General features: G+C 41.1%; 1 protein-coding gene across 1 annotated transcript; it reads left to right on the forward strand.

Annotated features, from left to right (window-relative positions):
- The first annotated feature begins 10,421 nt into the window (after positions 1-10,421).
- On the forward strand, positions 10,422-13,443 carry lbx1b (ladybird homeobox 1b). Its single transcript, XM_039797988.1, has 2 exons — positions 10,422-11,090; positions 11,640-13,443. The coding sequence occupies exons 1-2, from the start codon at positions 10,763-10,765 to the stop codon at positions 12,125-12,127; spliced, it is 816 nt and encodes a 271-aa protein (XP_039653922.1). The 5' UTR covers positions 10,422-10,762; the 3' UTR covers positions 12,128-13,443.
- Positions 13,444-13,764: the final 321 nt, after the last annotated feature.

Genomic DNA, 13,764 nt, shown 5'->3' on the forward strand with positions numbered 1-13,764 from the left:
ACAGGAGAAGGAAATAGAGAAAGCAAAAGGAGGGATGTGAGAGGTAAAAGAGGTAAATGAAACCCCAAGAGAAGGGGGAGAAAGAGGTGGAAGTAGGTGATAAGAGGACAGAAACAAAGAGCTCACGGTGAGGAGAGAGAGAGAGAGAGAGAGAGAGAGAGATAATTAGTAGGTTAAAAATATGAAAAAGGTGGATAGAGGGGGAAATAAAGGAGCTGCCTCGCACAAAGCCTATAAAGCAGCAGTGCGGCTGAGAAGTGAGGCAGGGGCATTAGTCGAGCCTGCTCGGGTTTAAACGGCAGGAACAGGCACAGATCTGGATGAATGGCAGCCCTCTTCCTTCAGGCCACACTCATCTGTTGGGGAGAAAAGAGAAGTAGGTTATTGGGCTCGCCTGTGAAAAATACTGTAGTGCACGTTGAGACGAAGAAGAGGAAACAAAAACAGGAAAAAGGGTTAGGTTTAGAAGGAAGTGGACAGATGTGAGATTAATAATGATGATGAGGATGTATTTTTCCCTCCATAATGATAAACAAAACGAGTGAGGGTGCATGGCAGGCAGCAGCAGTAGAAAGCAGATGAATTTGTCTGGGCTCGACTCAAACCTCTTACATTTTTAAAGCAATGTTGTATTTTGCAGTGTAACAAGTCTGAAGATTTAAAAAGCTTTGGGCAGCAGCGGGGGTATTTGCAGGAAGGAGGGGGGTCATGCCTGCTACTTGCCACAGCATTAAAGCAAAGTAAATAGCTGTTGTGTCTCATTGCCATTCATTTTTAAAGGGGAATTGTTAGTATAATGAATGCCTTTGCTATCTTCTCCGGGTCCTCCTCCTCCTCCTCCTCCTCCAGTACTGAGGAGAGTAATACTATCTTTCACGCTAGATAAAGTGCAAGCAAATATTTCCTTTGCAATTAAAATGGTCAATTTTGATTATGCACAACGGGCACTGTATAACACCAAGTTTTGGACTTAATTACCCACAATAACAGTGTGATATATTGGGTATATGGTTCTTTGCTGGGAAAGCATGATACGAAACAAGATGCTTTTAATAAACTCATAAAGACAAGCCCAGGCCCTGTGGAGCATATAATGTGTGAGTGTGTGTGGGAGTGCAGTCTTTAATTTGTTTGCACACAAAGAAGAGCACCTGCATCTACACACACACACTCACAAAAAGGGATTTTTGATTGTGAAACAAGCTCTCAGTTCTGCATGTTTATATGTAATGTTTTTTTTTTTTGGATTTTAGTGTCACTCTAAAACAAACCACTTTGAATTCTTGTGTAACCAACCAACACGGACATGTTTTTCAATTATATCAGGGTTAAAGGTTGAGAACCTGCCTCACCCTTCTTGCCCCAGGTTTTCTGTTGTTTATGTTTTTACCCATGGTTATTACCATTAACACTTTTACAGAGAATGCCATCAAATCCTTTTTAAATTGGTTGTAAAATTAGTGCTGATTCTGCTGAATCTATCGTGGCAAATGCTGAATTAGCTGCCATTTCACACAAATCAGATTTCACATTAGAAAGAAGCATATTTCCACTGAACTGTTCAAAGGCTCACCCAAATTACAAAAAAGACGAACGTATTTTCTCGTTTATATTTAGGGGAATCACCATGCAGTTAGTTTGACTTGTCCACGTTTTTTAACATTGAAATACTTCAGCAGCACTGTGTCTTTCCAGAAACTATGTTTTCAGTTCTGGATAATCCACAGACCTCAATGTAAAGAATTTTCTTTGGAACTACTTTCCACCAAAGAAATAGTCCCTATGAAAACGTTTGACAGTTTGCTTAGTTGATTATCCAGAGTAACAGAGACACTTTTTCTTGAAATGAACAGTGCTGTTGAATTTTTTAAATGCAATTTTTTCATGCTGTGCTCATCACAATTAAAGTTCAACAGAAACCTCTAACATATATCTCAAAACCTGGGAAAAATAAAGCCCAAACTATTTGCCTGGCTAAATGCCACTAGCTATATGTGAGAAAATGTGTTTTTTTTGTAATTTGGGAGAACTAGCCCTTTTATTTTTATTTTTGAGTAAAATGTAATGATTTATTATCACACAGGCACAAGCAGGCAGCACATATGTTTCTGGCATTTTAAATAGCACATGTATATGTTGCCACGTGTGATATTTATGTTGTCACTGCATTAGCATGATGAGTGCAGAGACTTTTCATTAGAGACAAATGAAAGCTATTCTGACACAATTATGGCAAAAACAATAACAGCGCTGTGTGAGCCGCTCCATGATTGATAATACTGCAGGGGGGGGATTCAGTGGTGTTGGGCTTAACCAGGCTTTCCCTGAGGGGTTTTCCCTTGGCATTAGTCAGACAAATCCCTTTGTCAACCTCTCCCCTTGCCATTTTTATTCATAAGCATTTGGCCCTAAGAAAGACATCAAACCAAGAATACAACAAGAGGTCAACATCGTCTTTGCGCAATGTTAACCTCTGCATTGATGAAGCTAATTCACATTTCCTCAGTCCAGCCTACGGGGGTTCAGGAGAGCAGGGAGAGGAGGAGCAGAGGGAGGCAGCAGGGTGTGTGTGTGTGTGTGTGTGTGTGTGTGTGTGTGTGTGTGTGTGTGTGTGTGTGTATAAATGCATGCATGCATGCATGCGTGTGTGCTTGGGCCTCTCTGTGTGTCAGCGGCCACTTTGTAGTGAGTCTTCCTCTTGACCCGGGCCCCTCCACATGGGGTTTGTATTGATAGCGTTTGCTGAAAGGAGGAGAAAGTGAATGTTGTCCGAGCTCATTGAAATGACAATGGGGGCATATGGTTGTGTGTGTGTTGGGGTATGGTCATGGCAGCCACCATATTCCTCTGTGCAGGGTTGCCAGGTGCTTCATGAACAGACCCACTGAGAGTCGACAAATCATACACCAATGCAACAGACTGGCTCGTGGCTCTTCTGCCCACCGGGGGGGTTCTCTGTAGCTGTCTGTCTCTTTTTCTTTCTCTCTCTGCTTTCTCCTCTCTATCTCTGAACAAAATTATACAACAAACCCTAAGAACTTAACAATTAAAACACTTGAGACAACAAGCAGTCAAGCAGAGTCGCTGTTCATCATCTGTTTATCCTCCTAATCAGAGCCTCTTACTTTGAAGACAGTAAAAAAAAACACACACACACACAGAGAACAAGAGAATAAAGATAACCTGATGTAGTAACATCCCTTCCCACACAAAGCCACTTCTTCTGTCATGAATAGTCAGCTCCACCCTAATGACTATTCAATACAGTCTGCAGGCTGCAGATGAACGGCCAATCCACAGCAGCATCTGCTGCAGGCCTAACTCGCCAGACGCCAGCCTTGTAAGAGGGCCATTGCAGGCTAATTGAAAGACAGAGGCCGTCGCTCAAAGACAATGTTTGTGTGTGTGTGTGTGTGTGTGTGTGTGTGTGTGTGTGTGTGTGTGTGTGTGTGTGCGTGCGTGTGTGTGTATGTTAAAAGGGGAGGTCTGACAGAAAGAAGAGTGAGAGAAGGCAAAGAAAAGAGAGGAAAATAAGCGACAAAGGATGGAGAGAATGAAGAACAGGGAGTAAGGAGGAGAAAGGGAGACATTCCTCTCCTCACAGAGAGAACAGCTGACCTGTCAGCATTTGTTCCCATGCGGCCATATTGGAAAAGCCCCTACGGGCATTGAATTAACACAACCCAAACCCACTTCATGTAATTAGAGTGGCCTGGTGGTCTTATCTTATTTTAAATACATGTTTGAATTATATAAGCTGCGATTTGGTTTTAAAAAGCCATTCCTTCGCACGGTTGATAATCCTAAATAGTTAAAGCTTGATCTGATATCCGGGATGGATTACAGGTTAGAAAATGTTGAGCGGGCAATTGCAGCTTGCAATAAACAGTAAGTAATGAGTAATAAAATCCAGTTGGAATCCATAATTTTACATACGAGTAATCAACAGAAATGCAGCTGGTGTTTACACTTCTGAATTTGACAAATTGGATATTCTGTTGTTTTTCACCTCAAGGTCTCTTTATCCTTTTTGCATTAAAAAAAACAACAACAAAAAACAGCCTCCACAAACGAAAAACTAAAGGATTGCTGTCATAATTCTCCCCAGTTCTCCTCTGGCAGTTTTTATTACCAAAGGCGGTGAATAATCTCTTCCACTCTGGCCATCCCAAATAACACAATCCTTCAGCATCACTGCTTACTGTGTTTTATGGTGAAGTGTAGATGAGAAAGGAAGAACATTCAAATGAAGCACTATCTGGTGCTGCGCTGTGACATAGTGCAGAGGAGGGATTCATCAGCAGCCTGTGAATACAGAGACGCAAAGGGAGCATGTGGAAGTGGCTCCTGAACAGATTGTGAAAGGATGAGCAAAAGCGAAAACATGTTTTCAGAGATGGGTTAATGGTCGAAATTGGCGTGGCGGGGACTCATATCCGATGGCCACATATGTGCCGTTTCAAAGTGTGCTTTCTGTAAATTAGGAATTGCTTATGTTCAGGCTGTGCCAACAACAAGTGTACAGGCCCCAAACCCCACCAGTATGATCAGGGGCGTGTAGCCAGTCTGTTACTGGCTGGCAGAAGTGTGCGAGGAGCAACTGCTCCGCCAGGTAAGACACAGTAAACAGATCTCATTGGGTTCAGCTTCAGGTTTTATTGTCAACATAAGGAGAAAAACATGTTGGCACCCTCTTAGCATTAAAACATTGGTGTCAAACAGTTTTTTGAGTGAATGGTTCTTAATAGCATCCATAGCAGTACATTATTTTGTCTTACTTCAGCCAGAGACCCATGAAAAGGTTTCTTTAAGGAGAGAGTAACTCTGCATTATACACTCCCCATGGGGTAACTTCAGCACTTCTTGTATTTCTTGGGAGACTGTGCACCTGTTTTTGATTTTCCTTGCATGGGGATCATGTCATGACATGTTAATTCATTGACTGTTGTGTTCGACTAAATTTTTATGTTTCTTTTTATTAAATTTTTAAGTTTATACTGGGGGGGTGGAGCTGTGAAGTGAGTGAAGCTTTTTAGTTTAGTGAGAGGCACAGTGGAGGTGATCTTTCACTTTCAGGGTTAGTTCGACCAAATAAAACATTTAAAGTTAAAAGTAACAATGTACATTCACTCAAGCAGTAGTTCTTCTATTTCCTTTTGCTTTATACCTACTCCACTATATTTCAGAGGGAAATATTGTACTTCAGCTGTAGTTACTTTGATTAAGATTGTATAAACACAATACATGATTAGATTAAAATATGAAGCATTTCTAACAACAATGTAGTTCAAATTAGCTCCACCTCGACCCACTACAACACTAAAATGCTGCTTCTGTTTTAGTGCAGTACTCTTAATACTTCTGGTACATTTTGCTGACGGCTCAGTGGTTAGCACTGCTGCCTCGCAGCAGGTACTGGGTTCAATCCCTGGTCTGATCCCTGTGTTTCCTCCGGGTGCTCCGGTTTCCTCCCACCATAAAGACATGCATGTTAGGAACTCCTGCCATCGCCCTTGACATAGGTTCTGGCATTACAACTGCAGTTGGTCCCTGGGCGCCAGACTATGGCTACTGTGTAAAATGGACTTGGCAAATAAAGGATATTATTATTATTATTATTATTATTATTAACATTATTATTATTATTGTTATTGTTGTTGTTGTTGTTATTATAAATGATAGTATATTATTGATATTATTATAGGCCTATAAATTATATTAGTTAAGTAAAAACATTTTAAGACTTAATTTGTTTAATTATGGTACTTAAACTTTAACTAAAGATGTGAATACTTCTTCCACCACTTGTATAATGACAGCTACGTATTTAGCTATGCAGATAATTTGGGGTTAATCTTTTGAGGTTTGTGGTGGCAAATTTTATTTTAACCATTATTGATTAATGATTTTAACCATTTGCTTAAAGATTGTTTTAAACCTCCACAAAATGCTGTTCCTTCCTCTTAGACTCTTAAAGACCAGAGAGGGACAGCAGCAGCCATGAACTATTAGCCTAGTGGGTTTTTGTTTAAGAAACTCTAGCTTCTCATTTTGTTTAACTTTTTAGCAGACAAAGTCGAGAAGGCCACAAACCATGTCTCCTTCTGCCTCCTGAGATAAACTATTGTTTAGGCTAATGTTGGGAACAGAGAGCAGGGAGGAAGGTGAGGATGGTTTGACTTTTGGTGATGTCCTCTTTTCAACTATGGCCAGGCTAAAAGATAAAGTTAGAGGGGTGGCTTGAGAGAGGTTTTGACTATATGATGATGTGATGTTTAGATTTTAGTTTAGTAATGCTCATTCAGTTGTACTGCATGTACATTTTAATCTGTATTCTCATATTTTGCAAAATATAATACATGCTCAAAGACCAGACTTTGGTTTAATTCTCAAACAGTCTTTATATGTTTTCATTTTTATCATTGATAGTTACTAAACTCTGCTGCTTCAAGAAAACTTCCATCACAGGTTGTCTCAAAGATTCCGGCTTCTTACTCAATAAAGGTAATGAAATCTTGTTTGTGGTGCTCTAAATATCGAAAGAAATAAGTACATAAAACAGTCCCAGACCCTGATCTCACTCCGAGCAGTTTACACTGTGAGTATTTCTTTAGTAGAAAATTGCTCCAGAACAACAGGAAGATGTATTTGCCAGAGTATTTCAACCATGCATCTGTGTTCACGCTAATTGATGCCAAAAGTGATGTTTTGCCTCTGTTAAAGCAAACTAAGCAGTAGCTACCGATAGCCACAAGTAACAATTGTTTTATTAAACATTGCATAACAGTAGCACAAGGAGAGGAGAGTCATAAAATATAACGTTAGCTAATATTAGCCACCATGAGACCAAGTCAGGCTGAAGCAGCAAATCTCCCCTAGTCTATAAAATTGAGCAAGGGTATGTTTTATCTCTTATGAATTCTACTTTTCATTTGTAAGAAGAAGAATGTGTTATGTCTTCTTTCAAAAATCACATAGTCTTGCTTTTAAGTATTTTTTGTTGGGTGTTATTATTGTGTCATTATTGTATTGTTGTTTGTATTCCAAAGCATGTAATTATGGTCATGAGTCAATAAAGATCTGAATCTCAGGTCTCAGAGGTGAACAGTTGGGCACATAAAACCCACAATTAACTATTAATTTACCACAGGTAAATGAGAAAATGATTTATTGGGATTTGGTTGAAGTAACCCTTTAACAAGCACTTGGGAAAGTCACAGCAAAGAGCTCCCAACCCTGGAGAAAACAGTTTGCTGAGCGGCACAGTGCGGACCACACGTGAATCCCAGCGATAACGGCGCTGCTTATGATCCCCTGTTCCAGCAGCACTGGCACTGCACTGCGAGGCAGTAGAAGCCGGGGCCGTCAGGGATTTGTCAGAGGCCTGTTATTACACCTCTAGTCACATAAAATATGGCTGCCTCTCCAGAGATCCCACTGCTAGATAAATCCACTCTCCTCCAACCAGAATGGCCCTCGCGATGAAACCATCCAATGGTGAACCTCAGCCGGTGACCTCTGGTAATGACGTGTGATTTATACAGTACATGTTTTAAACTGAGAGGCACATCCGAGCCATGCTATCTCTCCCTCGCTCTCTCTCTATCTGTATCTATATCTGGTGTCATGTGAGATAACAGGCAGGCCTTTGGGAGAGGGGAGACAGGACACCCATCTTTGGGGTCTCACAAAATGGCTACAATGTGGATAGTTTCCCCCTGCAGCAGTCTAAGCCTGCAGTGAATGCTGTGTCTCCTCCTGCATGAGGTCGCTAACACATATTGCATGGTGGCACTTTGAGCTAACAGACCGCAGTGTGGAAGGCCTAAATCAACACCTGGTTGGGAAGAAAAAGGGGCTCTTGTGTTCCGTCAATGCATATAAGTGGCAGATTACAGAAGAGTTGTAAAAATATACACTACTGGATTATAGTTAACCAGAGCTTTTATTACAAATCCCTCAAAATCCACCAGAAAACGTCCACCATACCTTCCAAAGCAAACCCACAAAAAACAACAGCAGAAGGCGTTAGTATATGAGTGAACAGTGTATCAGAGAGAGTCCTTTTCCAGACAATCAGTGATGTGGGTTCACTGTCCCCTGCCAGGGAACGTCCCCTGCACAGTCTAGTAGCTTAAGAGATTAAGTTCTGTGGCTAAAGGAGAGCTGAGAGGCAGGCCGTGTCGTTGGCCTTGGCAAGCCAGACACAGCGATGATGACACACCCCTACAAATATCTATCTTTAACAGGCACTGAACACCAGGATCTAACCCAAATCAGCTGGCTGGAAAGTGGGTTTTTTTGTTGTTTTTTTACATTTTACCATGTATGTTTTCAGAACGAAACAACCTGTGTGCTATTTAATGCATTTTATTGTTTAGTTATTTAGATTATTCTCCAAATAATAAAATAATCTTAAAGGCTCTTAGACACTCTTTCATTTGTTATTTTATTCGTTTAAATTTTTTTTTTGTTATAAATATTGCCTGCCTAGGCTTTTTTCATTACAGTTGTTTTTCATATAGCTTAATTTTGTTAGTTCTAATAAAAGCTACTTTATGCATTAATTAAACTCCTTTTGAAAGCATCTAAGTAAGTTTTAGTCTGGCTTGTTAAATTGCCATTGTTATATTTTTATTCTACATTTCAACCCTGTTTTTTTATGCTTTTGTGAAAATAACTGGGAAGCTAAAAGAAACTCCTAGCAAATGTGAGAAAAACATGTTCAAAAGTTGGCTATATTTTAACACAACACCCACAGAACAGTTTCAGTACCTCTGAAATCAGATCTCACCCCCCACCAGCAGAATATATAACCTGCCTGGCTTCTTTTTCTTCTTCTTCTTCTTCTTCTTCTTCTTCTTCTTCTTCTTCTTCTTCTTCTTCTTTTTGCCTTCATAACGTGATAAAGTTTAACATAACTTCAGAAATCCTTGGCAAACTGACAGCTAAAGATCTCTTTCTTCTCTTTTTTCATATTGAAAAACGAGCAAATAAATTAAACCTTGGTCAAAAATGAAAGTGTCCTAATGTCTTTAGTTTTAACAGAAATGTGATGTCTCTGAAATGAAAGGTCTCTAAATCTCTTTTTTTTTCGTTAGTTTCAATCATGACTAAATAACAAGCTATGTGACACCACGCAGGACATGGCTGATTCAATATAGTCAGTCATTCTGTTGTAATAAAATAATATAGTAGAATAATATAGGAAACATTTAAATAACTCACTATATGCAAACCTTAAAAGGCATGCATTAAAATCCTATCTCCTCTCTCTGTCTCTCTCTCTGTCTGTCTCTCTCTATATCTCCCCTCATCATCATCATCATCATCATCATCATCACTCTATTGGTGTTTTATTTTTCCTGGCGCGTCCATCAGTGACGTGAAACTAATCGTTTCAATATTGACTTAAAACATGATGATCAGACATTCTTCATTGAAGTAAATAAATATACGATCCTAAAATAACAGCATTATATTATCAGTATCGACGAGAGCAACCAAATTGCAAATAATAACAATAATAATTATGATATTGTTAGTCGTATAAACTACAGGCTTGTCTTGCAATTTTCCTTTTATGCAGTAAAAATACCGGCAACTTTGTCATGTTATGTAAAAATTAAATAACAAATCAATTGCATTAAATTAAATAGTACCATTTTCTTTCGTTTGATCCGCATTTCATTTTTTTTTTTTTTTTGCTTCGATAGGAAAGATCATATATTTTGTCCTGCTGCGTAAATTCGTTTTCTTATGCAAAGTAGCCTGTCGCCGATTCTTCATGCCAGCACCAAAATAAACTCATCATGTCAAACCTGGAGGACGCGGGGAAATTTGATAGGAGATGAAATATTTCTCGGATGATATTAAAGGAGCCCTTTCGCCTGAGTTATGGCCCGGATTTGGCGTTGCTGAGAGGGATGCATGCTGCTCCTTCTCTCCCGCCCCAGAGGAGGCATCATCAGAGCTGATATATGGCCCAGCTCTACATTACCTTTACAAAACAAAGGATCATCCACGCTTTGGATCGAGGAAAATATCCTTCTGACTATCTGCGACAACTAAGATAACATCTGAGTCGACTTGTCTTTTTTGGCAACATCCGGATAATCCAAATACTTTTGAATAAAAGCCTAGAAACTCCTGCTGAACTAAAACCAAAGTTTTACGCACAAAAACGCTTAAATAGGCTACGGACTGTGATCCCCCATCTTTCTCTCTCTCTCTCCCTCTCTCTGCTTCCCCTCATTTACCCCACATACCTATTCTGGTATCTCACCACACGACTAAATTAGACCAAAGATGATAAGAGCACAAAGCATTATAATAATTCCGCCGGGCTCCTCCTCCTTCCAGCCATGCGTCCTAATTAATGGGACACCCCCAGTCGCAAAAAGCCCCGCACTGGACTGCAACATAGTCAAAGAGTGAAAGGGAAGAGGGCGAAAGTGCCACTGGAGATAATTGATTACCTACCAATCAATGATAACTTGTTAGTAATCGTCAACTCTTTGGACCTCGCCATTTTCAGGGAGGCATCTCACTCCTGCGGACTTGCTGCTCCCGAGGATCGACACTTTGAAGACATCCCGTTTTGGAATAAGATTTTCTTTTCTTCATTCTCTCCTCCGTGATTGTTTTTTTTTTTTTTTTTAAACCTCCCAACTGTTATGTGACTTTTTTCCTCGATTGCATCGCTCGTTTTTAACCGCTGAATATTTCAACCGAAGTCCTTTACAAACTCTGCGCACAACCAATGATGACATCCAAAGAAGTGGCCAAATGTGATGCAGTGGAAAACAGGAGGCGAAGTCCGCTGGACCACTTGCCGCCTCCTGCCAACTCCAACAAGCCGCTGACCCCCTTCAGCATCGAGGACATCCTGAACAAACCGTCTGTGAAACGAAGTTACACAATTTGCGGCACAGCTCATTTAATTTCGTCCTCTGAGAAGCACCGTCCGTCCAGCATCCCTCTGTCCAGCCGGGCTCTCCTCAACCAAACCTCCCCGCTCTGCGCGCTAGAGGAGCTGGCCAGCAAGACCTTCAAGGGGCTGGAAGTCAGCGTTTTACAGGCTGCGGAAGGTAAATCCATCCCAAAAAATACAGTTCAAATACACCTTTCTAGAACTGATTATGCGTTTTCTCTGATCTTTTTATTTTTATTTTTATTCAATGGCCTGCACAAGATAGAATATAACCCTTTGGTTACATGTAACCAAATATTGTATTTGCACCCTATGTCGTGCAATACATAGGCTACATTAAATGTGCTTGTTTAATAGTCAAACAAACATGTTCACGACCGCATATTGTTCCTCTAAAAATGTCTAATCGAACAAAGGCGTGTTAATTTTCTGGGCTGGGCTAGACGAAATAAATCGCCACCGCTTTTCTTTATTATTAAGGTCTCGTGTGTCTGGTGCTCAATATTTCCCAGTGGTGTCTGTGTAATATTATTGCAATTACACCTTCCCACAAGAGCTAAAGGCTTTACTGTCTCACATATAGGATCACTTTGATTGCTATTTTTTGCGTTAGGGTCACTTTTACGCGCACACTGCAGCGGTGCAGAGGAAGCCCTGCACCTGCAGGATTCAATGGTTTTCATTGGCCTCTGTCTCTCCCTCACAGGCCGGGACGGGATGACTCTGTTCGGCCAGAGAAGCACCCCTAAGAAGCGTCGGAAGTCTCGGACGGCGTTCACCAATCACCAAATCTACGAGCTGGAGAAGCGCTTCCTGTACCAGAAGTACCTGTCCCCGGCCGACCGGGACCAGATCGCTCAGCAACTGGGCCTGACGAACGCGCAGGTCATCACGTGGTTTCAGAACCGGAGGGCCAAGCTAAAACGGGACCTGGAGGAGATGAAGGCCGACGTGGAGTCGGCCAAAGCCGTCGGCCAGGTCCCCTTGGACAAGCTCGCCAAGCTGGCGGACCTGGAGAAATGCGCCAACGGCACGCTGGGCCACCCGCGAGCCGATTCCCCCGCGCGGGGCGGCCAGCAGGAGCTCGAGCTCGCCCAGAAACTGCGGAACTCGCCGCTGTCTCCGTTCTCAGACCACACAACTAGTAAAGAGTGCTCAGAGGACGAGGACGTGGAGATTGATGTGGATGACTGATGTCGCAGCGTGGGGCTGGAAGGTCGAGAAACACAAAAAGACGATTAAAAAAAATCCTACCGAGGACTTGTAACTTACTGCTTATATTGTATACCATATCTCAGAACATGTACCAAAATGTAATGACTTTTATATCGGCAGAGATAGACCTATTCATAGTGAAGCATGAACACAGAACAAGACATATGCAGTGGTATTTTACAATGTATTCATTAGCAAACTGTTACTTCTTGCAATCAAAGCAATATGGTCTAAAATGACATGAGTAAGTTATTATTTTTTTACACTATAGGCCCACACACACACACACACACACACACACACACACACACACACACACACACACACACACACCTGTTCCATTGCTTTTTCTATAAGGCCCACCCTCACACACACACACACACACACACACACACCGATGAAAGTGCTCCAGTTTTTCATATGTTTTGCATGTAAATGCATGATTTGATTTGTGATCATTATCTATTTATTTTTACTTTATTGTTTTTTTATTTAATTGTTTTTGTGTTTTCTGTGAGCCAAATCGCCATTGAGTCACTGTGTCACTGCCGGCTCTTCTTCTTCTTCTTCTCCTCCTCCTCCTTCTCCTCCTCATCATCATCAGACTGGACCCCCTTGACTTCAGTTCATATTCGGCGTCCCGATGCTGCAGTGCATGATGATGATCGGAAAGGCAAAACTCGGACATTCACAGTTATGCGTTTTATGGGAATGCTCACGCGACGGCGAGGAACAAAAATGAATATTGCGGTGATTTTGACAAGCGATAGGCTACTTTTTAGATTTATTGTTTGGATACAATATATTTACAGTTATGAATTTGTTATGTTTTGTACACCTGTAAGTGCCTTTCTAAAATCAGGACATCATTTGAAAAACCAATGCACAGACTGTAATGTATATAGGCTACTATGGGAATAAAATGGCTTTTCTGAATATATCTTTTACGTTGTAATTCTTGAATTAATATCGAGGTTTTTTATTATGGATATAATAGCCTGGGTTTTATTTTCTAGTGAGGACAACAAATAATTTTAGAAACACGCTCTCCTTGCCAAATCTGGGCGTGTGAGCCTATCAAAAGCGGCCCATTTAGAGCACTTATTATACTGAACTATTTTGTCCCTTTGTGTCCTTTTCTACTAGGATGCTTTAAACATTTTGTGGCCCGGAATCTCACATCTCCTTTCACATCCTAAATGCGTATCATGGCTTCTTGACCCTTAGACGTGTTTCTCCATTCGTGGCAAAAATTTATGTGAGAAACACAAATCTGGTGCCGGGGGAAAAAAGACGAGGATGCCACAAAAACACAAAGTTTTGGGCCAGTTTCTCCGGGCCTTTATAGACCTTTTTTGTTCTGCGGGACTGGGCCGTAATTTTGAGCGTAAAGCATGAAAAGTGGGGACAAATGAGCAGCGTTCCCTGATGGGACGAGCCACAAAGGAGCAGGGCCGGTCCCCCGCAGGCAGCAATACTGAGACAAGTGTGTCCCACCGCACAAAAAGGACGCAAACGTTTGGAGGCCATATGGTTTTTGAAATTTCCTCACAATTTCAGACAATTTGATGGATTGAGTTAACCCTCCTTTTAAACAGTTTAACTGGGTGCGAACA

The sequence above is a fragment of the Perca fluviatilis genome, chromosome 1 (assembly GCF_010015445.1).
Source record: "Perca fluviatilis chromosome 1, GENO_Pfluv_1.0, whole genome shotgun sequence".
NCBI classification, from domain to species: Eukaryota; Metazoa; Chordata; class Actinopteri; order Perciformes; family Percidae; genus Perca; species Perca fluviatilis.